Source organism: Macaca mulatta, chromosome 15 (genome assembly GCF_049350105.2).
Source record: "Macaca mulatta isolate MMU2019108-1 chromosome 15, T2T-MMU8v2.0, whole genome shotgun sequence".
In the NCBI taxonomy this organism is placed as follows: Eukaryota; Metazoa; Chordata; class Mammalia; order Primates; family Cercopithecidae; genus Macaca; species Macaca mulatta.
The window spans coordinates 14,873,214-14,897,703 of NC_133420.1; the positions used below are offsets into that span (position 1 = coordinate 14,873,214).

The 24,490-nt window shown below is 54.2% G+C and overlaps 4 protein-coding genes across 31 annotated transcripts in view; 1 reads left to right on the forward strand and 3 right to left on the reverse strand.

Moving 5' to 3' along the window:
* Window positions 1-24,490, reverse strand: part of SPACA9 (sperm acrosome associated 9) — a 468,643-nt gene that overhangs the window by 302,878 nt on the left and 141,275 nt on the right. The window lies entirely within an intron of this gene.
* DDX31 (DEAD-box helicase 31) overlaps window positions 1-24,490 on the forward strand; it is a 181,084-nt gene that overhangs the window by 77,043 nt on the left and 79,551 nt on the right. For 7 of the 26 annotated variants that reach the window (XR_013405347.1, XM_077967342.1, XM_077967355.1 and 4 more), the window contains one exon: window positions 560-2,607. The exons of 17 other annotated variants lie outside the window; for them this stretch is intronic. Coding sequence is in view for 7 of the 9 variants with exons in the window: in XM_077967342.1 (XP_077823468.1) it covers window positions 560-806 (247 nt within the window). In the remaining 2 variants the exon portion in view is untranslated. Of the gene's footprint in view, window positions 1-559; window positions 2,608-13,206; window positions 13,512-24,490 lie in introns of those variants that run through there. 2 more of the 26 variants (XM_077967344.1, XM_077967358.1) reach the window with 1 other exon arrangement.
* Window positions 5,345-13,547, reverse strand: BARHL1 (BarH like homeobox 1). Its single transcript, XM_015116489.3, has 3 exons — window positions 12,332-13,547; window positions 8,050-8,272; window positions 5,345-6,371 (listed from the first exon to the last, which is right to left on the reverse strand). The coding sequence occupies exons 1-3, from the start codon at window positions 12,795-12,797 to the stop codon at window positions 6,077-6,079; spliced, it is 984 nt and encodes a 327-aa protein (XP_014971975.1). The 5' UTR covers window positions 12,798-13,547; the 3' UTR covers window positions 5,345-6,076.
* The window catches only part of CFAP77 (cilia and flagella associated protein 77), a 170,266-nt gene continuing 168,989 nt past the window's right edge, over window positions 23,214-24,490 (reverse strand). For both annotated transcript variants that reach the window (XM_015116516.3, XM_077967391.1), the window contains one exon: window positions 23,214-24,149. In XM_015116516.3, coding sequence (XP_014972002.2) covers window positions 24,027-24,149 — 123 coding nt within the window. In that variant the 3' untranslated portion in view covers window positions 23,214-24,026. The remainder of the gene's footprint in view (window positions 24,150-24,490) is intronic.

Below are 24,490 nucleotides of genomic sequence, written 5' to 3' on the forward strand. Positions count from 1 at the left end.
TTCATATGATTCCATTCATATCAGGCTCTCATCCCAGCCATCATTCTGGGACCCTGGAGGGCTGCATAGACCTTGCTGGACTCTGCTCCCGCAGGGCTGAGTCCTGAAGCCCTCAGGAGCCCATGAGGAGGCCAGTTGCTTTAAGCTGCTTGGGAGTTACCGGGAAGCTGCCGCAAGCTTTCACTGCTTCATGTTGTTGAGTGTGACGGTGGGTTTCTCCCCGTCCTTTGGCAAACCGCTGTATCATACACCTCATTTGCCATCAGAGCATGAGGGTGTATAGTTCTTTTTTTCCCCATGAAAACAACACAGAACAAAGCCTCACTTTTAAAAATGCCATGGTATTTTGCCACCGTTATGAAAATCTGTCAGCGCCGTATCTAATCTTCTGGTGCATAGAATATCAAAACAAGTGCCATTGAAGGAATTGTACTTCTGTTAATACAAAAATGTCAGCTTCACAGTCTCAGAACCAGCTGCTATCAGCCTCTTTCCAAATGGGAAAGAAAAATAGTAATAATAAAGTTTCCTTTCCCTCTCTGCTGTTACTATTCTTCAGGCCTGACCTTCATAAGAAGACCCAAAGTAAACACAGCCTTACTGAAATCCTACGTTCGGAATACTCAAGTGGCATAGAGCCTGGCGTCGCCAAGGTCAAAAAGCAAAACGCACCCGGAGAGCCTGGTAGCCGGCCGCTGCGGCCCAGTCTGCAGCCGACACCCTGCTTTGGCCATGGGAAAACATTAAAATGGAGAAAAACCCAGAAAGCTTTACAGCAGGACAGCAAGACTTCCCAGAAAGTTTAAAATCTCTCTGGGTCTTTGAGTGGATCCTGGAAGCCCTGGGTGGCAGTAGATTGATGTCCTGTTCTTGTCAGAGGAGCCTTGTGGAAAACAACTGCTGTCTTTCTCTGAATATCACGTCCCCAAGAATCAGAGGGGCCACAGCCCTTTTCCTCCGTGGGAGGCCCTGGAGCCTGATAGAAATCAGTGGCGTGGGGCACCATAGAGACTAGCCAGCTCCCGATGGAAGGGGTCTGTGTCTTGCAATGATCCCATCACTACCCGGCACTCCCTTCACCCAGGCGCTGACATGCCGGGGTTGAGCTGGCACTCTGGGACGTGGTATAAGAACGTGTTGCGTGTCAGTCTGGAACGGGGTTGATTGCTGCCCTTACCTGTGTTCTGAAGTTTCACAGCTTGACTTCAGCCTACCTATCAGTGCATACATTGGCATGAATTTTGTGAATTAGGGTGTTAAAAACTGGAATTGAATTTGTACAAAGAGAGAAGAAAATACAAAAAGTTTTTGGGCTGGGTCAAAAAATACGAATGTGTTTTCAGGCTCGTGATCCCTCTTATTTTCCTCTGGAAACACGAGATTGCATTTACATGCATTGTTCCTTCTTTTATGTCCATGGAAAACTCATTCTCTCAGGCTAATTGATTTACTGTTGGCTTTTTATTATTTGCCTTTGAAGTCAAAAGTCCCCAGTATCCCAAGCTTTTTTTTCCCTATCAAATCCCGTCTTGTCTTCAAGAAAGGTCTGGGGGTCTTTGTATTGTGACCCAGGCCACAGCTGCCCCCCCCCCACCCCTGCATTGTTTTCTGGGAGGTTTGAAAGAGGCCCCCTAGAGCGTATTGATTTCCCAATAAATGTAAGATTTGGGCACTTGCAGAGGGGTCCAGAAGAGAAAGGGTTGGAGGCCTCCACACCACTGGGCACCACTCCTGTCCTCTCCGCTGTCTCTTGCTTTCTCACTTCCCTTCTCCTCTGCAGTGACGGCGCCACCCTCCGTGGTCTCCCCAGGACCAGTGTTGAGGCACCACTTCAGCAGATACCCCTAGATCCATGAAAGGCCTAGGTGGCCACGAGAGGGTGGTGAGAGTTGGCAAAGTGGGCCTTCCCGCAGGGACCACGGGGGATCAGCATCCTTGCCACCATTCTAGACACAGGTGAATGTCAGTGGGCACCCACACCGGCAGGGACTCCAGCGTGAGGGCGAGGAGGAGCCTAGTGAGACTGGATCCTCTGCAGATGGAAAAATAGGACCTTCTCAGAGTTGGCTGTCACATACAAATTAACAGGGACTGTTGGTGAAGTTTCTAACAATAATAATTTAAAAACAACAACCCTGTAGCACATGTCAGCCTGACTTTGGGCAAATCTGCCACCTTACTTTTATTTCGATGTGTAGTGGTTCACATGATTTGGATGAGAAAAGGAGGGTTCAAACTTTATAGACAAAACCCAGCTGTGTGCAAAACAGGATTAATGCCAGTGATTGGGGATGATCAAAGAGAAACCTTACTTTTTCTCCCCCTAATACTCATTCCACTAAAGGGCGAACTGGCAGAGTTCTGCATGCCTGGGGGGAAAGAGGAGTGCTAGAATCGTGCATTGTGTGAGTGACGGTCATTCCAAGATCAAAACTTCCACACCTCATCTGCTAACTCTTACGGTGAGGGTTTCTTGCCATAGATGCTATGTGGGTCTAAGTAGAATCAATATATTACCCCAGTTAATAAAGAAACATGGATTTAGCAGATTTAAGGTTAATATTGTTTAAATTTAAATAACCTTAAAATAAATCTCTTTCTCTTTTATTACGGCTCTTGACAGATTATACATTTCAGGCATCAATTAGGCAAAGCTTGAGCCTAATTCCATTGTACATACTCTAATTTTTGTGTGTATGTTTAACCATGCCTCTTTTTAAAATTTCCCAAACTTACCCACGTCTCTATATCGTAAGCCTGGTTCCCATAGTTAGAGTCACACAGAATTTGGACATTTAATAGAATGTTGCAGCCTAAAAGCGTTCCCCCCAAGTGGGCTTGTAGAATGTTTTTTTGGAATCCAGGACATCGTCATGTTTGCCACAGCCTTAGCAGTTGACGGGCCTCATTCTCACGCACTGAAGGTCAGAAAGCCCTTGCTGAGAGATGAAGTCAGTGCTGATGTGCAGACAGCCCCTTCCACTCTAGAGAAGCAACGAGCCAACCAAATCTCAGTAAAGGACTTTTTTTTCTTTTTTTTTTTTTTTTAAAAAGCCCAGTGGGTTACTTTGATTTTTTTTCTTTTCCCCCTGGAGTGAAGGGAGGAGAACTTTAGGGAAGAGGGAAGTAAATGAGACCTTTCGGAGCAGGTATCTTCCCAAACTGCCAGGGGCCTCCCCGCTTAACCCTTCAGGCCACAGTCAGTGGAAGGCATTAAAATCCGAGCATTGCTTCGTAGAGACACAAGTTGAAGGCTTTTCCACTGGGGAAGTTGCCCTGCTTGAAAAGGGTTCTTAACTGGTCTTGTTAAACCTCCCCCCTGACCATTAGACATTATCTCTTAATCCGCTCCACAGTAGGAAGAATCCAGAGCCAGGCCTGTCAGTGTCGGGCAGTGGGCGCCCTGAAAATCAGCTCAGGTTCTCAACTTGCCCCAGTCCTCAATTTCCCTTGCGACCAAGGGCCAGCAGGGAGCTCTCAACTTCTTTTCAACTTTGTTGCCCCCTCCCTGTGGAGTCGACGTTTATGAGGGGGAATGGGTCAGTGGCGCAGCGGGAGAAGATACCTTCTCAGCCCTCTCCTATTGTCAGGCCTGTTGGGGTCCCACATTTATTCTTTTTTTCTTACATGAGAGCTCGCCCAACCTCAGGGTTGGGAACAGAAACCAATTTAGCTTTCTAAGTGGGTGGAAGGCAGGAGCCCACCTCACTGCAAAGGTTGTGAAGTTATTATTGCAGATGGGATGTGCAGGACAATTTAAAATATTCTAATTATAAACTTGTAGGGAAGCCTTGTTCTTCATTAATGTAAGATATGAAATCGCCTCTGAGGTACAAGGACAATTACATAGTTGAGAATGTGTCTGTGGTTTGCGCTGCCACTGTGTAAATGTGAGGGTGGTTGCTACCGTCTATCTCCTTCACTTTCACAAAATGAAAAGCACACCAGTGCAAGTTGTCCTTTGATAGATTTTTAATATGATTTTAAAGAGTTTTGTTTGGTCTCATTCTTATTCAATGAGATTAATTTAAAGCACTTATCCCCTGGGTTTAAGTCAATCCATGTAGGATTTGGGCAGGGTTTGTTGCATGGGGGGTTTTGTTTGCAGGAGGCTATGAGAGACTCCTTTCCCACTTCATTAACCCTGAGTTGGGGACAGTCTCCCCTCGCCCCCCACCAGAGCCAGAGCTGGGGATTTACCAACCCCCATTCACATGCAAAAGAACTCGAAAGCCGAGGGGCTCCTTGACTTAATTAGCTGCTGTGCATTTTGCAAAATCAGAATAATACCCTTGCCATCCCAGGAAAGAAAGCTGCTGTGCGCGAGTGTTGGGGGGCAGGGAGGAAACAGTAGCGGACCTGGCTGTGGGTCTGGTTTTCGAGAGGGGTTATAGTCTGAACACGGCCCCCGTCTTCAGAGAAACCCTGCCCCCAAACTAGAGGCCCCCAAAACTTCCCCGCGCTGAGAGTTAGCGAGCTGCAGGTGGTGTGTGGGAGGGAAGCACCTGCGCCCACCTCCCCGGAGAGGGAATAGTCTCAGGTGACCATGGCCCTTTGAACGTGAACTGGAAGCCTCGAGTCTGACTCGGGACTTAAACCCCTCTCCCCTGAGATGCTAGAGCTGCGGTCTGGGGCAGCCAGAAGAGATCAGGCAGACGCTGAGATTTGGCTCCCCTCCGGGTCTCATTTCCAACCTCCTCCCGGGGTAAAGGGGAGGTGAGAAGATGTGGGAGTGGGGCTTTACCCGATGTGGCGTCTGGTTCGCAGCGAAGGCGCGCGGAGTCCTGCCTGGTGCGGGAGGCCCGGAGGCCGGAGCCGCCTTGGCGCCCGCGAGCGTCGGGAGCCCGAGCGCGGCCGGACGCGGGGCGGAGGGTGGGAGTCATGGGGGGAGCAGCCTCGGAGCCCATCTGTCGGCGCGCGCCCGGCGGGCCGGTCACCAGCTGCCGGGGCCCTTGTCGCGGCCAGATGAGTCGTCTCGGCGCGGGCCCCGCAGCCCGGGCCAAGGCCGACCGAGGCCCCGCGTTGACCCCCGCCTGTTCCGGCACGGACCCCCGCCCCGGCCCTCGGGACCGTCTGGGAGCCGCGAGGAACCAGATGGAGACAGAGGGGGAGGAGGGGAGGAACGGGCTGGCCTCGCTGTAGAGATGGGAAGACTGAGGCCAGGGAGGGGAGACCCCGGCTCCAGCGAGTCCCATCGGCCCCCCGCGCACGTCCACAGCACCGGGGAAGAAAAGGGGGACAAAAATGTTTCGTTACTGAGGATGGAAGGAAACCGAGCCCCCATGAGAGGGATGGGAGAGGGGTTGAGTGCGGACCGAGCGACGGGAGCGCGGACAGGCGCCTGGTCATTTGTAAGAAGTTTATTTCGACATTTAAAAAAAGAGAGAACCCGAGAGGCCTGGCTGCCCCCGGACCGGGGCTGAGGCTGGGGACTGGGGTCGGGGTGGGTGGGCAAGCCCCCTCAGCCCCTTCCTGCCCCGCCTGGGAGTGGGGAGGGCACAGGCCACAGACTCACTAATCCACGGACACGGTCACGGGCTCATGGTTCACGAATAAATAACTTCATATACACTTTGCACACGGTATGTACAGCTCAGCCGCTGGCCCAGGCGCTCGAGGGATAGGGAGACGGGACTCCGCACTCCCCTTCTCTCCCTGGCAGGGGCGCGGGGAGAGGGGCTGTTCTCCACCTGGAGCGTGGAAGGGTTGTGGGAGAGAGCGAAGCCTGGGAATCAGTCGCACCCGCTCCTGGGGAGAAAGGGGCGCCTAGGGGAGCCGGCAGAGGCTGGGGGCGGGGAGGGGCAGAGACGCGTATGTACACCCGGCGGGTGGGGGTGGCTCCCGGACAGAGCGGCCGCGAGAGAGGACGCCGAGGGGGGACTGGGGAGACGCAGTCCGAGGTCCGGGCCTCAGTGGACTTAGCATTTGGCCCTTCGGGGGACACTGGGCTGGGGCGCCAGGGAGGGCCGGGCAGGGCCCGCTCCCTGGAAGGGGCGTCAAACCCGCGCCCTCAGAAAGGCGGGAGGAAGGGGCCACGCCGAGCCCCCGGGAAGAGGCCCCGGAGCGGGCGGGCGCCTCACCGAGGCTGCGCAGCGCGCGGGAGGACGCCGGCCAGCGGAGGCAGCGGCGGGGGCGGCTCGCTGGCGCCCTGGAGTCCGTGGATGAGGATGCGGGGCACCAGAGGTCTCTGGAGAGCGGGCGGCGGCGCGCTGGGGCCGCGGTACAGGTAGAGCGCCGCGCCGGGGTCCAGGTTGGAAACCAGACTCTGCGGGTAGAAATAAGGCGACGGGAACATCCGCTGGAGCGCTGAGTAATTGCCTGCCTCCGCCAGCAGCTCCAACCCGACGGCTGTCTGTCGCTTCCATTTAGTCCTGGGGGCCGAAATAAACGTGCATGGCGGGATCAGGGCTAGGGCATCCAGGGACCCCAGCCCCTCCCCACTGCTTGGCCCAGAGAGGCCAAAGGAGTCCAAGAGGGATCATACTCATTTGTTAATAAATAACCGAGTGCCAGGCACCATCGCACGCCTTACATGCATCCTCTCCTTTTATCTTCCACCGGCCTTCCGTGGCTCTTACCCCATTTTACAGAGAGGAAAACTGAGGTCTGGGCCAGTTTTCAAAAAGGAGCCCGGGTTTTGAGCCCGGGTTTTAATCCCTGCTGTCTGACCCCAAAGCCTGGCTCTAACTGCGCCTTACCCTGCCCAGGACATCGCAGAACGAACCCTTGGGTAGAAGGGTTCCTCCCTGCAGGTGCCTCTTTATGAAGGTGGGATCACCCTGGAGAGGGCTGCGGGGATGGGGGTGCTCTGGTCAGGGAAGGGAATGCGGTTGATTCCTCTGCAGGCTGGCCAGGCTGCAAGCTAGCACAAGCAAGCGAGCCTGAAATGGCAACCGGAGAGGATGCATTCCCGGCTTGCATGCCCTGCCGGCCGGAGCAGTCTGCACCTGCCACTCTCCCGGGCTTGCAGTGTGAGCCCTGCGCACTGTCTGGCCCCAAAGTCCAGAGGCCTTGGCCAGCCAAAGGCCTGGGGTTTGGAGAAGGCAGGCCTGGAGCCCAGGCTCACCTGCCAGGTGAGGCTAGGCAGACCAGCCAGGGTCCACTAAGGTGGGCTCAGCCACACCAGCCCTGTTTCCCTCCCTGAATTATTAATCATCATCATAATTGTGTAATTACTGTAACAGGCCTTAATTATTGATGCCCGGAGCAGTAATCAGTATTTATTATTAATGGAGCGATGTGTTCTGAGGCTTGTTTATGAAAAGCACCATTCCTGCCTCTGCTAAGAGTGTGCGAGTGACTGTGGGGCTGAGTGTGAGTGCGTGTGTGACTGCAAGTTGTATTGATGTGTGCGTCAGTGTGTCGCTATTTGGGTTGAGTGTGTGGATGCGTGTATGTTTTGTACATGTGCACCTAAGTCTGGTGAGTGTGTTCGGGAGGGAAATTAGGAAACAGGTTCAAGTCTAGTGCCCCAACACCAACTTCCTAGTCACCTTGTCCCCAAGGAGCAAGGGCTTGGCCAGTTCCCCACTCACGTTTTGGGACCAGAAAGTCTGGGGAGACCTGAAGAGCCTCGGAAACTCAGAGGCCTCTAAGGCATCTGCCCGGTCTGGGCCAGGCTTCAATACCCCAAGGGCCACTGCCTGGCTGTCCTCTTCACAGGCTTCCTGGGCGTCAAGACTGTCACCCTTCAAGGGCCTGGGGCTTCCAAGACCCAGGCTGATTCACGTGGCGGCTCCAGGAACACCCCCGCCAACTCCAGCTGAGCTAGGGCAGGAGTTGGATCTTCAATGGCCTATGTGTCTGTCCACCCATCTGGGAGAGGACTGACTGGACACTGGAGACCAAGTCTAATCTCATCTCTGTCCCTCACTGTGGGGACTTTGGGCAGAGCCTTCTCCCTTAGGGCCTCAGTTTCCCACTTTTACAGAATGGGGGAGGCTCAGGATCGCTCCCTTAGCACCAACCTGTAGACTCCTGGTCCCCTCCAGGAGCTGTGAGGAAAGGGGAAGTTCCCTTTCTGCCTCTACCCGCGCAGTCGGGCCTCACCTGCGGTTCTGGTACCAGGTCTTGACCTGCGTGTCGGTGAGGTTGAGCGAGGCGGCGAGTTCCATGCGGTCCTGCACGCTCAGGTACTTTTGCCGCTCGAAGCTGCGCTCCAGCTGCGCCAGCTGATGGTCGGTGAAGGCCGTGCGCGCCTTGCGTGGCTTTTTCAGGCGCACCGGGGGACTGTCCCTGGAGCTGGAGATCTCGCGGTCGCCCTCCTCCTTCACTGCGGACACAGTGGCATGTCAGGGCCCGGCCTCGCAGCCGCCGCCGGTGCCCTCCCTCTCCTGCCTGTGGCGTTTGTGTAACCGCGGCTTCTGACAGCGGTGGTTCCCCGACACCCAAGCTCGCGGGGGCCGCTCGGAGCCGGGACCTCTGGGGCCCCGGGAACAGGACATGAACTCTGAGGGAAACAGGACGGCGGCGGGAGCGCCCGAGGCCGAGATCCCCCGGGCAGCTCCGAGTAGAAAGAACCCGAAGCTGCGCCGCGTTCTCCAGTCCCTGCGCCGCGCTCGGCGCTCCGCCCGCGCTCCCTGGAGGGATAAACGGAGCCGCGACGATGGAACCGGAACCAGCCTGCCAGAGTAGGGGAGGGGGCCCAGGGTTTCTGGCGGAGTGAGCTCCGCGTCTGGACCCCAATTTCCCCGGCTGCGTCCGTGACAGGAAGGGAGGAAGCTGAAGGCTGAGGTCTGGGGAGAGAAACCTGCGTGGAGGGACAAAAATCTGCTCTCCCCGGAGCCACTCTTTGTCCTGAAGGACAGATCATTGTGTCCCGCCTGGCGTTGCCCTATATGGATACGAATTCATAGTGATGATTTCTCCCGACACAGGGCGCTGGGCGGAAGGCGCCGGGTCTGCGAGCGCCGAGCACTTGGAGAAATAAGCGACTCTGCCACCCGCTTGCCCCTTGGGCGCAGCGCGCATTGCCCAGGTCTGCGTTTCGTTGTCATTACATTGCTCACTAACGATGGCTCCTGCTACACCTGCGTGGCATCGTGTGTTTACATCCCACAGTCGGGACAGAATTGCACCGGGGGCACAGCTCCTGAGTTCGAAGGATAGACCTGGCACGGGTGATTTCTTTATCCCAAACACTTTCGTTCGGCTTTGACTGCACAGAAAACACTTAATCGAACAAGCTAAATGCTCACTCTCCTTCTCCCTCTAAAGCAATTATATAACCAACTAGACCATTTCCCCAAAATTGGCGGCTGAGACTGGGGCTTTCCCCCAACCTACTCCCTTTTTTCTCTGTTTTCTTTTATGGTGGAGTTTCATTGTGCCTGGCGTTTGCAGTGAGAGGGTTCAGCTGAATGCAAGGTGATTTCTCTCTGTAGGAAACAATAATCCGGTTAATTGAGCCACTAGGGATCGAGACTTTTCAACTGAAAAGGCAGCGCTTCGCTGCAAGGAGGGCCTGGCATCCAGCCTGGTGAGCCAGGAGAGCTCAGAGGAGAAACGGCGGCCGGCCGGCTAAGGCTTTCCACCTGCCTCCTCCAGGCCGGCACCAGGCTCTCCCTGCCGTGTGGGCTCCCCATATTTGGGCATGGCCACCATCAGGAGAAGGGGATGTGTTGGGATGGGGGGACTTGAGTTCTGTCTGTGCAGACAGATAGTTTAAATAAGTTTGAGGAAACGATCATCCAAATCTCAAACTTAATATCGTAGAACTCTTACTTTTTGACCTAATTGCCTGGACTACTTAATGAAAATCCCCCACTTCTCAGGGACGAGGTCTGCGTTGGAGGTCGGGAGGTGTTGAGTTTGTGGTGTCAGGAAGAATGGGTCACCTAATGGGGCTTTTCTTCTGTTCCCCCTCCAGCGTGGGCTTTGAATGCACCTTCTGTGCCTGCTCTGCCTTGGCCTCCTCCTGGATAGGCTCAGCCTAGGGGGGTACTGGCTTCCCAACCTCTGGTTCTAGAGGCTGCATCTCAGTGTCCCCAAGTTCCAGGCCCATCCACCGACCCTGCCTGCTGGGAACAAAACTCTGGTTTGGGTTCTCCATGGACCTTGGATCCAGCCGCTAGTGTCCCCGACCGCCTTACTTCAAAGCTGAGTTTTGGCTTCTTTAAATATTATCAAAGAAATGTTGTTTGAGGAGCCTTTGATAGCAGAAACTTGGGATGAGGCTGACCTTCCCCCATGCCCTCCTTGAAGGAAATGACTCAGCTTGGAAGGCGGCTGGAGAGTAGATTAGCTTAAATGCTCCACGGACTGGCTCGGGGTGTCTGTTTCTGAGCTCTGAAAAAGTCACCTCCACATTTGAGAAACGCTCCAGACAAGGCCTGGCTCCCTGGCCCTGCTCCTTTTTTCACTAGGGGCAAAGGCAGCAACACCTGGGGTGGGGGTTGGGCAAGACCTTCTAACCCCTTCGCTCCAAACCTATTTAAGCGATATGTAGACAGCCGGCCCTCGTCACCTCCGTCACCTCCCGATCAGATATCCTCAGAGACAGGAGAAGAAAATTGATATTCTAATTATCTTAAACGAAACCTGTCCTCAAAATCCTTCCTGAGGGCAAAGAAATAAAAGGAGGCAAGGACCAAACTGTGTTACCATTGCCAGTTCCAGCCATTAGCATGGGCGGTGGAAGATTCGTGCCCTTTGCTCTAACTAAAGCAGGGCCGTTCTTGTTGCAAATGGTAAATAATAACCGTGATGTTATGAATATATATTTACATTGACTTCCCCCTCTTTCTCCTCCCCCTTCCCCATGCCAGTCTCTCTCCAGAGCAAGTTTTCTTTGCCTCTCTAAGCAGGCCCCCGCAGGGAAGGAGCAAGGGCCACTGGGCAGGTGCTGGCCTGTGGGCACCCGCATGCCTCTAGATCTCCTCCTGGCTGCTCTGTTCAACCTGCCTACTTTCCAGGCATGGTCGGCACAGCCTGGCTGAAGAAGGCTCAGCCGTTTGTGTGGGGGAAATCAAGAAAATGGGATGTGCAGTCGGACCAATGAATTTCGGTTTGGAGTTAGGACATATCCACAAACGAATTCTTGGTTGGGAGGCAAGTGTCAAATGAGCCTTCCTAAAATTTTGTGAAAACTTGGTCCAAATAGAGATCAGAAGGTACGGCACCAGGAGGGGGGTGGTGTTGGGGGAGGGGGCAAGACAATAAAGAAGTTGCCCTTACAGGGAAATTTTGTCTCTTGAAAAGATTTCTGGGAATCAATTATATGCTTGAAAGAGCTCTAAACAGCCTCTGCCCGCTCCGAGTGTTCTGCTAGGGGCTGTCTCCCATGAAGCCCTCATACTCCTCTTCACCTTCTGCCCCTTGACTTCTTCCTTAGAAAGAACTTTTTGCCTCTGGTTTTGAGAAACAGCTAAAGTGGAGGTAGTGGCTGGGGGTCAGAAACAAAATTAGGGAATTCTTTTTTTTTTCTTCCCTTTCTCCCCTTCCTTCCTTCCTTCCTTCCTTCCCTCCTTCCTTCTCCCTTTCCTTTGAACCCTGATCTCATCTCCTTGGTTAAGATGGGATGAAAATGGAGCAAACGACACAAAGATTCATAGAGGTAAAAAGAAAAGTGGAGAGGCAACAACCCCAGTGTAGCGGCAGACAAGGCTGGTTACTTAGGAATCCCTGGAACTTGCATAAAACCTGGAGTTGGTTGGTCAAGGCACTTAAAATCAAATTCAATGAGAGCCCTTGGTGGGAGGGTGCAGGGTACTGCCCTCTCCACCAGCCCCCTGACCTGCTCCCAGGAAGCTGCCTAGCTGAGGTTTCTGCTTTGAAGTGAGTGCCTCTTTTCATGACTCACAGGACCCGGATCACACTGGGCCCGTTGGGAGGAAAAACCCATTTTCTCTTCCTGTCTGGAAATGTAGATTAAAAGGCAGAAAATTCTGCCTGTTCTCAGGGCTCCAGCTGAAATTTTTCTGCTATATTTTCACTCTTATAAAGCAGAACCCTTTGAGTCTTCCATTGCTTCTGCAAGGTTTCTTCCTAGAGAGCCACTGGCCTGATTGGAACCTGCTCCTGTCCACCAGCACTGCTGGAAGGGCAGGGGTCCCAGTCGAAGTTTAGAAAGTTTGCTTCATGCATTTTGGGGAAATCTCCCCTCGGGCACACAGTATCCCTCCCCTGCCCCCACTCTCTCCACCAGACTCTTTGTTACTCAAAGGCATAACCACAGGACTGGCTGAAATGTTCCGAGAAGAACTACTGCTCAACCTGAGCCCTGGGGGAGCCCCCAGGTGAGCGAGTGCGTGTCCTGCCATGTGTACTCGTTTTAAATGCCAGTTTTTAGATACATAGCATCCCCCCAAGTTTTCACCTCCTGCTTTCTTACCTTTATACTCAGAGTCCGATGAGGCGTTGCTGCCACTTTTGTCCAGCTTGTCTCTAAAGTCCTCCCCGGCCTTGGCCGCAAGGCGGCCCCCAGGCTCAGGGGCTGCCGGCTGCCCGCTGCTAGAGTAGGGTGCGCAGGCCGCGAGTGGTTTGCAGTCGGCAAGGATGTCCCTGATCAGAAAGGAGGAGGTGACGGTGCGCGACTGGGCCGGGGCTGAGAGCTGCCCGGGCTGCAAGTGGGAGTCCAAACCTGGGCCGGATGCCCCACCAGGCCGTGGGGTGCCCGTCTCCAGACAGTCCCTTCCTGGAGAGGCTGGCGAAGAGCAGTCGCTGCTGCTCTCTGAGCGTGGACTCAGCTCCAGGGGCGAACGGCAGTCCCCAAGCAAGGGGTCCCCCTTGGGAAGGGCGGGGCTGCCCGCGCGGTGGGAGAGAATGGAGTCGATCCCAAAGCCATTGGAGCCTTCCATAGCCAAGCTGCGACCTGTCCTCCCCAAAAGCTCCCCACCCACCCCCAACCCCAGCCGCCGCTGCCCCTGCCCCTAGCTGCGGGCTGGCATGGGGAAGGCGGGCAGGGAGCCTGCGGGCACCTTGGACGGAGTTCAGCCTTGGGGCAGCCCAGGAGCTCTGGGCCAACCTCCTCTGCGCATTAGATCCAAAAGGACTCAGTGCGTCTTCTGCAGCATCGCGCCGAGCCGCCGAGCCGAGGGGGGGTGGTGGGAGTGTCAGGGAGGAATGGGAGGGAGGGCGCGCCAAGTTGGGGAGAGCAAAGGGGGAGACGGACGGCCCGAGGGCCCCTTGGCACAGAAGAAACGCGAGGATGTTGGAATCTAAATAAAGAATGGCGTTTTAAAAATCCAAACCGCACGCTTCTTCCAGGCAAGCGGTGGCTGAGGGTGGCGAGGTCAGCACCGCGGATAGCTGCGGGCCCGGGCCGCGCTAGCAGCCGGCGGAACGGAGCGCACCTGGAGGCATCAGCACCGCGGAGAGCGGCGGAGGCGGCTGCCAGCGGCTCATGACGCTCCACCTGGCCAGGGAGGTCCTCTCTCCGCGCCCTCGCCGCTCCGGGGGCCCGTCAGCACCGTGGACAGCGCCTCCCTGCTCCTCGGCGGCAGCTCTCTGCCGGTCCGCGCGCGCCTTCTCCTCCCCCCCTTCCTTTAAAAAATGAACTTGTGTCACTTTTACTTTGGGTCTGGGTTTTTTTTTTTTTTTTTGGTTTCTTTTTTTTTCGTTGTGTTGTGTTTTTTTTTTTAAGGAGACTCGCCCACGTGTCCCCGGAGTGATGACGCTGATTGGCTCTGGCCGATTTTGGGGGTGATGTCACGGCTCCGCAAGCCGCTGCCCGATTCCCTTTCAGTTTGATTAAAAGAGACACTGAATTAATTACCGCACAGACCCAACTGTTTACCGGCGATTTCCACACGGTTTGCTTTCATTAGGCCGGTGACGAAGCTCCTAATGAGGGTGATTAGCCAAGGGGGGTACGGCTGGCGGGGAGGGGGCGAGCCGACTGCTGCTGCGGTGGGCTGGGATGTGCGCTGGGCTTTTTTAGCGTTCCCCGACCCTTTCCCACAATTATTCCAATTATTCGTCCGCAGGTCTGTCGTAGATCCTTTTTCTTCCCTCGTTTTTCTTCCTCCAGCAGCAGAAAGGGACTAAACCCAGCGGAGAAAGAAGTGTGTGGTGTGTGTGTGTGTGTGTGTGTGTGTGTCGATAACCCCTTTTCTAGTGTGGGGAAGAAAATTCAAGTTATGTTGTTTGCAGCATTTCTGTTGGGCTCTCGGTGTTTCCCTTGTAGGACAATTTGCAGTCCTGTCTCTCTGGCCTCTTGGGACCCTGTGGGCCTGGCGGGGGTGGGGAAAGCCAGGTGTCTGCCCGGGAAGTGACCAGACCGATGGCTTCACTTCAGGGCGAGATTGGAGGACTTCACTTCAGGGCGAGGTTGGAAGATCTTGTCTGGGGCGTTAGGGAGACCTCAAGAAATCCGTGTGGCTCAAGGAAGGCAGCGCAAGGGACAAAGAAAGCAGTAACCCGCCCAGCCCCGCTGATGGCCTCTCCCATGGGCACCTCCTGAGGGGCCAGTGCTGTCGTACCTCTGAACAGGACCCGCGCAAGAGCTTCCGAGTGCGAGTGTAGACGCCTGCTAACGGCTTCTTATTCCACGCAGAGCCAGAGCTCGTCCAGGGATGCATTTTCAAGGCAACTCTGGAAACGTGGCCTTTTCATTGTGAATCATGCGACCCCTCGCCCTTCCCACCCCGTCAAGGGCTCCAGTCCAGCGCCTTTCTAGGGTCAGCCCCGTGTTGGGGCCCAGGACCGCGGACAGATCCAAAGTGTGTCCCGGGTCTGAATCCTCTCTGCACAGCCCCAGGGATCACAACCCAGGTCTGCGGTGGAAAGGGCTTTCAGAGAGGAACCCAAACGCCTTCATCGAGGCCGAGCGGGTCAGAGGCGTCCTTTTACCCCCGCAGGCTCGGGAAGCCAGGCCTTTCCAGCCCGGCCCGCACGCCCCTGCCACCATCCCCAGCCCCCAGGAAACTACCCCGGCCCCTACGTCGGGCTCAGCGACCGAGACCGCAGCGAATCGTGAGGCACCCGCATGCCCTCCAAACCCTGGCGTGGTCGGGCGGAGCAAAAACTTCCTCCTCCCTCGGGCTAGGTCGGCGGTGGCCCCGCGCCCGGCTCCCCGCGCTCTCCCCCTGTGCCCGCCGGCAGATTGGAAGCGGCCCCGCCGCCGGCCGGGCTGGGGGTGAGGACGGGCGGCTCCCGGGGGATGGTGGCCCGGCTCGGCTGCAAGCTGTCGGTGAGGCGGGAGGGCGGGGGCCCAGGCTCTGGATCGGTGGCGGCCACTGCAGTGGGCACCTCCCGCGGCGGGCCGGGCCGGCCGCTCATTTCAGTTTGGTGGATTGGGAGGGGGCCATAAATCAAGAGGAGAGTGGGCTGCCCTGGCTCTTCCAGGCCAGTCCTCAGCTTGGCCTTGCTCCTGCTCTGGGCGTCTCTGGAGACCCCACTTCCCTCCCCATCACCCACTCCTCCCCTGTTTCCCAGGCCTGCACCCGCATCCCCTAAGGAATCTCATCTTCCCCGGAGCACCGAGATCCTCACTTAGATCGACGGCGAGCCCCCTCCGCCCCACAACCCGCCTGTTAGCCATGGCGATGCCCCTGGCCGAGCATCCGCGGGACCGCCTGATCCCCAGAGCGTCCGCATCCTCCTCTGTCCTTCTCTGCCCCGGGCGGGTCCCAAGCCGCCCCTCCCCAGGGCGACAAGCAGCTGGCAACGCCGGGGCCTTTTCTGGCCTTTGGCTCTTGGGTTGGGGTTTGGATCCTGGACCCAGCGAAAGCGAAGCTTTGGAGCGAGGGGAGCTGCGATCAATTGAGAGCGGCCCGGAGTGAGGGTGGCTCCAACCTCTCCCGGTGGGAAAGAACAGCAAAGCCGGACCTCCTGCCGCTCCAGCCGGTTTTGCCGGGCTTCTTGGAGCCCAAGAATATTAGCGGGTTGTCAGTACACTATCATTAGTATTGAGTTACCGCCGTCTATTATCACCTAAAATGTGCTGTGCGATTTATTTCGTTTGAAATTTACTCTAGGATTTAGCCCTTTCTCGATAACATCGTTTTATTCCGATTTGGGGATTTCCAGCTCCATGCAGGTGCCTTCTCCTCTGATTTTCCCGTTATCGGTGTGCGTCTTGCATCTCACCCTGTCCCCGGCCGAAGAGATTTTTGGGCGCTCACCTGAGCTCTCGTTTAGCTGGGAATTTACTCAGCGTCCAGGGGAGCCTGAGTCCACCCTACCTTCCCACCTTTGGAAAAGAGGCCTGGTTGGTCGCGTGGGGTATCAGGGCTTCCAGGTCCAAAGGAGCTGGGGGTGAGCCTCGGCAATATGCCCAACTTCTCTGAGCCCCTGTTCACACAGCAGGAGGCAGGCCCCTCTCCCCAGTCCCAGGTCCCTGTCCTCAGCAATTCTTGACCCACTCCACAAGGGCCTGGCAGGGGTGCATTGGGGGCCAAAAAAGAAAGAAAGAAAGAGGGAGAGAGAGAGAAAGAAAATTAGTGTGATGAAGGTGCATCAAGGGCCGGGCTTCCCAGGATCACTCAGTCTTTTTTTTTTTTTTTTTGAGACGGAGTCTTGCTCTGTCGCCCAGGCTGGAGTGCAGTGGTCCGATCTCAGCTCACTGCAAGCTCCGCCTCCCGGGTTCACGCCATTCTCCTGCCTCAGCCTCCCGAGTAGCTGGGACTACAGGCGCCCGCCACCTCGCCCGGCTAGTTTTTTGTATTTTTTAGTAGAGACGGGGTTTCACCGTGTTAGCCAGGATGGTCTCGATCTCCTGACCTCGTGATCCACCCGTCTCGGCCTCCCAAAGTGCTGGGATTACAGGCTTGAGCCACCGCGCCCGGCCAGGATCACTCAGTCTTAACCAAGAGTCAGAACTGCCACCCCAGTGTCCAAGTTCCTTGTTCTCTGTGCTCTTTTCAGGACCCCAACTCCTCCTCCCATCCCCCAGCTTCCCACTTCCTCTTGAGATCTCTGGCTTCCACTTCCAATCCTTGCCTGCCCAGTCCTTTGGCGTTGCCTTCTGTTAGACTTTTAGCCTCTTGATGGATTCAGAGCCCTAGCAGATCCAAGACCTCCCACCCACACCCACAGAGCCGACCACAGTTGCTCTTCTCCAGGGGCAGGACAGGCAGGTGCATGCAGAAACCCCCAGAAGGCTCTGGCGCTGCCCACACTCTGGACAACTCATCTCTCTTGCCCAGATCTTGGCTTTCCCTTGGGTACAAAGGCATTAACATCGGAACATGGCAGTGAGAGGCGAGGGTGGGAGAGTCCCCTGGTCATTCAGAAGCCACCTGGCTGTAGAATTCACCTCCTTCTTTGCCACCTGCGGCTCTTGGCTTGGGTTTGGCTTTGGGTCAGGATGGACTTGGATGAGTCTGAGACCCTGGCTAGGTCACGGCTCTTAGCCAACTTTCTCCTAGCCCCACCTCCTTCTCCACGTCACACCTCTCATTCCTGGAGCTAGCGAATGGGTTTTTTCTGCCGGTTTTGCTCACCTAGCTCCCCAGGCAGAGTCACACAGAGCAATCTGCCCAGAGCTTTTTGAGAATGATCCCAAAGTGGTCTTTGCTCCCTTATGAATGGTGGCTTAAATGCAGGGCTCATGCTAGAGCTGTTCAAGCTTCTGCATAGCTGGGTCTAGTGGTAGCATACAGGCTGGGGTTGTTGAGGACAGACTAGAAATCAGTCAGACTTGAGTTCAAATTCTCTAGACTCTAGAATCCAGGGCTGGGACTAAGATGAAGGAGATGAGGCAGGTCACATAAGATGTTATTTAAAATGTTGATATTTTGTCCATCATGAATTTTTAAATTTTGATTTTTAAAATGTATTATCATTGGTTTTGGTTCCTGAGTTTTTTGGCACCTCTTAGATTTTGCCCCTTATGTGAGTGGGATGCACTCTGTGACCTTGAGCAAATCGCTTTCTTTCTTTTTTTTTTAAAGCAAGTCACTTTCTGAGCTGTTTTTCCTTCCAGCTGTAAGGTGGGGGTGCTGTTGCCCATTTTACATGGTTCATATGAGGAATCTTGGCACTTGGCTGCAGTCTTGAGGAATAGCAATTATGTACTTCATAGTACAACCTCTGTTAATTATAGCTAGAGCCTTTTTCCTCTGGCAGGTTTGAGCCCTCAGGCTTGTCTCCTCAGCCCTCTCTAGAAAAGTCAGCACCCACCTTTGCCCAGGGTCTTCCCACCAAAACCAGTTTTTAAGGTGAAGTGAGCAGAGGATTCGAATGATACAGGCCAGGCCTGGGTGCCATCTTTCTGCTTTGCAAAGAGTTGAGTTGGACAAGGATTTGGGCAATTTGTGGACTTCAAGGTCATGCTGTTCTTATATGGGTTTGTTGTTGTTTTCTGTTTGTTTTTTAAGCTTAAAACCTCATAGAGCTACTGAAACCAGGAAAAGAACATATTTTTTCTTTTCCTCTTTTCATCCTTCCCTTTCTTCCTCCCTCTCTTTCTTCCTTTCTCCTCTCCTCCCTCCCTTCCTTTCTTCCTCCCCTCCTCCCTTTCTCCCTTCCTTCCCATAGGCTCTTCCTCTCTCCCTTCCTGCCCCTTCCCTCCCTCCCGTTTTTCCTTCCTCTTTTTCTCTCTCTTCTCCCTCTCACTCTCCTTTTCTTCCTCTTTCCCTTACCACTCCCTCCCATTTCTTCTTTCCCTTCTTCTTCCCTCCTTTCCTTTTTCTCTCCCTCCATTCTTTCCTTCTTCCTTCCCTTCCTCTCTCCCTCCCCTCCCTTCCCCTGCCCTCCCCTCCCTCCCTTCCTTCTTTCCTTCCTTCCTTCCTTCCTTCCTTCCTTCCTTCCTTCCTTCCTTCCTCCCTTCCTTCCTTCCTCCCTCCCTCCCTTCCCTTCCTTCCCTTCCTTCTCTTCCTTCCCTCCCTCCTTTCTTCCAACATACCCTCCATCCTGTGCATCATACCAGACGCTGGTGAGTCATGGAGAGTGGGACAGAGCTGACCCACTCGAATGGAGCCCACAGAATGCATTGGTGCCCATGGATCTAAACCCCCTTCACAGATAATTGCCCACTGTAGATTCAAGTTTATAAGTTACCTGCATTCAACTCTAGGAACCTGTATAAAAAGCCAACCTAGTTTTATTTTTCCTTAATGATGATTTTAAGCATCAAAGGGTTTCCCAAGTAAAAAATAAGTACAGCAAAAAGAATTATTGGGTTCATACAGATAAATGCAGGAGAAGGTGCTTGGTTAGAAACACAGACCTGTCTGGCTGCCATCGGGGGTGCACCTCAGCATCTAGGCTCTGATCAGCTTGCTGCCGCAGAGATGTGCCTTCTCTGGACTTCTAAATCTGTGGTTTACTTGGGGCACTGAGATAGCTGAATTAAAAGCCAAACCAACTCTGTGTGGATCCAGGGACCTCCCTGGGGACTAGAATTGGATATGTGGTCTATGGGCAGTGCTTCCAGGAGCCCCCTGCTAGGCAGGCAGCAGACACGGCTGGCCGTTTGCTCATGGCTACAATTCCTCCAGACTTCCTCTGGAGTCTCTAGTGAGATTCTAAAACAACCTTCTTTCTTCTGTCCAAGGAAATTGTTAATTATACAGTTACATCTTAGAGAGGGAGACAGAATGAATGAAGTTTGGGCTCTAAAAATCTGGCCATGGACTGAAGCCAGTGGGGATCAGTGCGGGAGGAGAGCTGGAGCTTTCATCCGGGAGGTCTGCCCTGGCCCTGTATGGATGCTAAGTAGTTCTACCACCCTTTGTCTTCTCCTGGACGTTCCAAGGGGGACCTCCTGGCCCTGTCTGCAGTCCCTTGCTGGGAAGTAGGTCATTTCCCTCCTGCCCAGTGGCAGCCACCATAGGAGTCAAAAGCTGAACCTCAACAGCACCAGAACCAGAGTTCAAGAACAAATCAGAAAAAAAAAAAAAAAATGCAAGGGAGACAGATCCAAGGAGTGGGAGGCTCTTCAGTTAAGATTTTGTGCAACCGGTCTCTCAGCCTGCCCTTTCTTCTCAAGAAATGGTGGTGGGTGAAGACCCTGCCTCATCTCCAGGTGTCCTCAAGCCCGTCCATCTCCATGAGTCCTCTTCCCAATGGCTCCATCTCCACGCTCTGGCACCCAGTCCTGCACTTGCCCCGTCCACCTTGCCAGGTGCACATCAGTGTGGTGCTGCCTCCCTCTCACCTTGGAGGGGACTTCAGAGAATTTCAAGCAGGCCAGGTAAGGGCCCAGACCAGCTGCCTCCCTAGGCCTGTGGAAACAGTGCCTGTGGACCTCTTTGGTTAAACCTCCGATGAGGTGTTGCCAAGAAGGTCAACCAGGAGATAGAATGTTCCTAAATGCCAACCAGTGAGGAAATTAGCCAAAACAGTGGCACAAAGCCATACCTCCAAAGACACTCATGCTCACCTGGCATTTGTTGGTGCGTGATTGGGAGGACTTGGGATGGAAAGCTAGGGCTATCCCCATTTCTGTCCACCTTTCATTGGGAAGGGGTTTTGGGGGGCAGGCTCTGGAACGTGTCGTGGGCGTCACTGGCCTGGGAGAGTTCACTGCCCTGGCTTCCTGAGTGAACTCAGGCTTCCTTTTACGTCCACTTTCCACCTATGAAGTTGAGGAAATGGCAGTGGAGGGAGATGAACAAGATGGCCCTTCCAGGCTGGACACTTTGGGGACTCTATTCGGGTCATAAAGGGCAGGTAGCCGGGCGCGGTGGCTCAAGCCTGTAATCCCAGCACTTTGGGAGGCCGAGACGGGCGAATCACGAGGTCAGGAGATCGAGACCATCCTGGCTAACACGGTGAAACTCCGTCTCTACTAAAAAATACAAAAAACTAGCCGGGCAAAGTGGCGGGCACCTGTAGTCCCAGCTACTCGGGAGGCTGAGGCAGGAGAATGGCGTGAACCCGGGAGGCGGAGCTTGCAGTGAGCTGAGATCCGGCCACTGCACTCCAGCCTGGGTGACAGAGCGAGACTCCGTCTCAAAAAAATAAAAAAAAAAAGGGCAGGTAGTTGCCCCAACCAGGGTCAGCTCAGGTGAGGACAGGGGTTTGGCCGAGGTGACAGGATACCCAAGAAGGTAGAATCAGACCAGAATCAGACTTGGGGCTTTGTGCAGTCACAGATAATCAATGAGGAGGGAAGAACCAGGCTTGGTGGGGGAAGGACGCCAGGAGAGAGGGAAGCGCGGAGAAGCTCCACCGCCTCTGACTTAGACTCGCCAGCGGGTGGCGCTGTAGGACAAGGAGCTGAGGGTCTCTCCAGTGAGCACCGCTTCCGCCCTGGGCTGGGAGCACTCAGAGGACCCCAGAGAGCACCCACGGTGGTGCTCCCAGGGCATCTGCCACAGCCCTAGTGGATCCCCCAGCAAATGGGGGAAGGAGTGATTGGAGAAAAAAAAAAAGATTACCTGGCTGAGCCTGTCCTGCCTGCCTCCGCCCAGGTCCTGGGGAAAAGCAGGCCTGGGAGGGCATCTCTGTTGCCACAATGGGGCTAATTTTGGGTTCTTCAGGAAACTCTTCTGCCTCCTGATGTGCCCCCTCCCCTTTCCATAGGGGATTTCAGAGTGAAAGAGTGGGCTCGATTCAAAATGTCCTTCAGCTTCTGGATGTATCTGGAGGAAAGCCTTCTGTCCCCATGAGCGTCCTGCCCTGCCCAGTCCCTTAGTCACTCACAGGGTTCTGGTTGACGCTTCTGCAGTGTGCTTTAGTAATAAGAAAATAATAATTCATATTAATCTATTGCTTAAAAGTGCCAGTTCCTGTGCTCATCCCTTCATATACATTCTTTCATGTAATGGTCATCTAATATAGCTTGAAGACGCAGTCTGTGATGCGTGGGGCCCTGTCTCTGAGATGCACAGAGAGGCCAGGACTGTTGCTCAAGATCACACGGAAATTAATTGCTGGGCAGAGCTGGGTTTCGCGTTCTTCTGTGGCATGGCGTGCTACCGCCTGCTCAGGGCCAGCCCACTCAGACTCTGCCTGCTTGGGAGATTGGAGGGATGAAGGAAAATGAGTATTGAAGAATTTTGGCTTCCACAGCTGGGTAGATGGTGGTCTCACTTATGAGATGGGAAAGACAAAGAGAGAAGTAAGTTTGGCAGAAAAAAAATCAAATGTCTGCCTTGGCCGTGTTGGTTCACAATGAATGTCAGACACTCAAGGGGAGACGCTGAGTGGGCAGCTGGATAAATGAGTCTGGGGACAGGGCGTGGTGGCTCATGCCTGTATTACCAGCACTTTGGGAGGCTGAGGTGGGCAGATCACAAGGTCAAGAGATCAAGACCATCCTGGCCAACATGGTGAAACTCGTCTCTACTAAAAATACAAAAATTAGCTGGGCATAGTGGCCTGTGCCTGTAATCCCAGCTACTCAGGAGGCTGAGGCAGGAGAATTGCTTGAACCTGGGAGGCGGAGGCTGCAGTGAGCTGAGATTGCACCACTGCACTCCAGCCTGGGCGACAGAGCAAGACTCCATCTCAAAAAAAAGAAAGAGTCTGGGGTTGCCAGGTTGAAGATCAACATTAAGAAATCCTCGGCTGGGGCCGGGGATGGTGGCTCATGCCTGTAATCCCAGCACTTTGGGAGGCCAAGGCGGGCGGATCATGAGGTCAGAAGATCAAGACCACGAGGTCAGGAGATTGAGACCCTCCTGGCTAACACGGTGAAACCCCGTCTCTACTAAAAATACAAAAAAAAAAAAAAATTAGCCGGGCATAGTGGGCGCCTGTGGTCCCAGTTACTCGGGAGGCTGAGGCAGGAGAATGGCGTGAACTCGGGAGGCAGAGCTTGCAGTGAGCCAAGATCGTGCCACTGCAATCCAGCCTGGGCAACAGAGCGAGACTCCGTCACAAAAAAAAAAAAAAAAAAGAAATCTTTGGCTGGGCGCGGCGGCTCATGCCTGTAATCCCAGCACTTTGGAAGGCCAGTGCGGGCAGATCACAAGGTCAAGAGATCAAGACCATCCTGGCCAACATGGTGAAACCCCTGTCTCTACTAAAAATACAAAAATTAGCTGGGTGTGTTGGCACGCACCTGTAGTCCCAGCAACTTGGGAGGCTGAGGCAGGAGAATGGCGTGAACCCGGGAGGCAGAGGTTGCAGTGAGCTGAGATCGCGTCCCTGCACTCCAGCCTGGCAACAGAGCAAGACTCCATTTCAAAAATAAATAAATAAATAAAGTAAACCTCAGATTAGAAATGATATTTAAACTTGAAAATTTGCCTCCCTCAGAAAAGGCGTGGTTGGAATGTCTTGGAGGTTAGCCAACTTGAGAGGTCTCTATGTGGCACCCTCATTTGATGGCTCTGAGGCTGGTTTGCTCACTGGTTTTCAAATGAAGACACAAAAGGAGGATGATAAATAGCATTTTTAATTTAAAATAGATCAGCATAAAATTTGCAGAGAGAAGCCAAAGAACACACAGAAAGACCGAGTAAGGAAGTGCCCAGGAATTCAGCTGAGAAGTTCAGCAGCCTGCGTTCGGCAGTCTACCCCTCGCCCGCCCGGAAGGCTCTCTTTTTCCAGAGGGGTTGACCTTCCAAAGTCAGTCCTGGGGGAGGAGTCCATCTTGGCCTGCTTGATTGACAGGGCCCCAGCACCGAGGAGGCGGGGGCAGGCTCGAGTAATGAACCATTGGCTCTTCCTGCTGTCAGAGGTCCCAGAGAGATAATACTGCCGTGATGAGACATCAGGCATCCCAAAAACAGCAATTAAAACTCATGTTTGGAATAGAAAATGAGGGTTTTCAAAGCACGTCACTGTCATGCTTTCTGTAGCAAATACGCAGGTCGTTCTTAACACGTAATGGGCAGAGCCATGGAATCGACCCTTAGCCTGGAGTCTAAAAAATTGTCTTGTAATTTAGGTTTGTCTTGGCAGGTGAGGGCTTGGGAAGAGGCAGGGTGAGCCTGCCCTAGGAGGAGAAGGAAGAGGAGGAGGTGGAGGCTCCAGGTAGAGAGGGTCACTGGGGCTAAGTGGAGACTAATGTTGGCTAACCTAAAAGGGGGGACTTTTACTGAAACCAATTAACCTAAGACTTGAATCTGAGCTCCTTGAAGCAGAAGCCGCATAAAAATGGGGGAATGTCAGGGTTGGGGCAAGATAGGGAGTCCTTCTAGGAATTTTCCATTCTGTCAAGGTGGCTTCTCATGGCAGGGAGGGAGGGGTTAGGGGTGGGTGTAGTTGCCCATCCGCAGGGTCCCCTGGCGCACGGCACACTCTTCCCGGTGGGCTTTTAATGCTCTCTGGCGATCGGCTTCGGTGGGGAACGTATCCAGGTGGCGGCCCACCTGTGGACAGAAGGGAAGAGTGGGTGGGTGGGGGGAGTCTTTGGTGCAGCTCATTCCGGTTGCTCCCCTTGCCCACCCCCTACTTCAATCTTAGAGTAATGATAAAAATAGCCGTAAGAGGGAGGAAGTCATAGCAAGTGCTGTGAGTCTCCTGGTGCTGAGCTGCAAGGCAGAGAGCAGGGGCTGCCTGGGGGAAGTGTTCGTCCTTCTGTCCAGCTCCTTGCTGGGGAAGATGCAAGCAGAACAAAAGTTGCCAGACCATGACCAGACGACCATGCAATGGGACCTAGTAGCCAGCGTCCTTCACACACTGCTTTTCCACCATTAAAAACCCCAAACGA

Bases quoted from the DNA above. Each gene is read 5' to 3' on its own strand.
- BARHL1 (XM_015116489.3), bottom strand. From the start codon at position 12,797: ATGGAAGGCTCCAATGGCTTTGGGATCGACTCCATTCTCTCCCACCGC. The intron at 8,273-12,331 runs GTAAGAAAGCAG...CTGTGTCCGCAG, and splicing joins ATCGGACTCTGAGTATAAAG to TGAAGGAGGAGGGCGACCGC. The intron at 6,372-8,049 runs GTGAGGCCCGAC...TTCGGCCCCCAG, and splicing joins ACCTGGTACCAGAACCGCAG to GACTAAATGGAAGCGACAGA.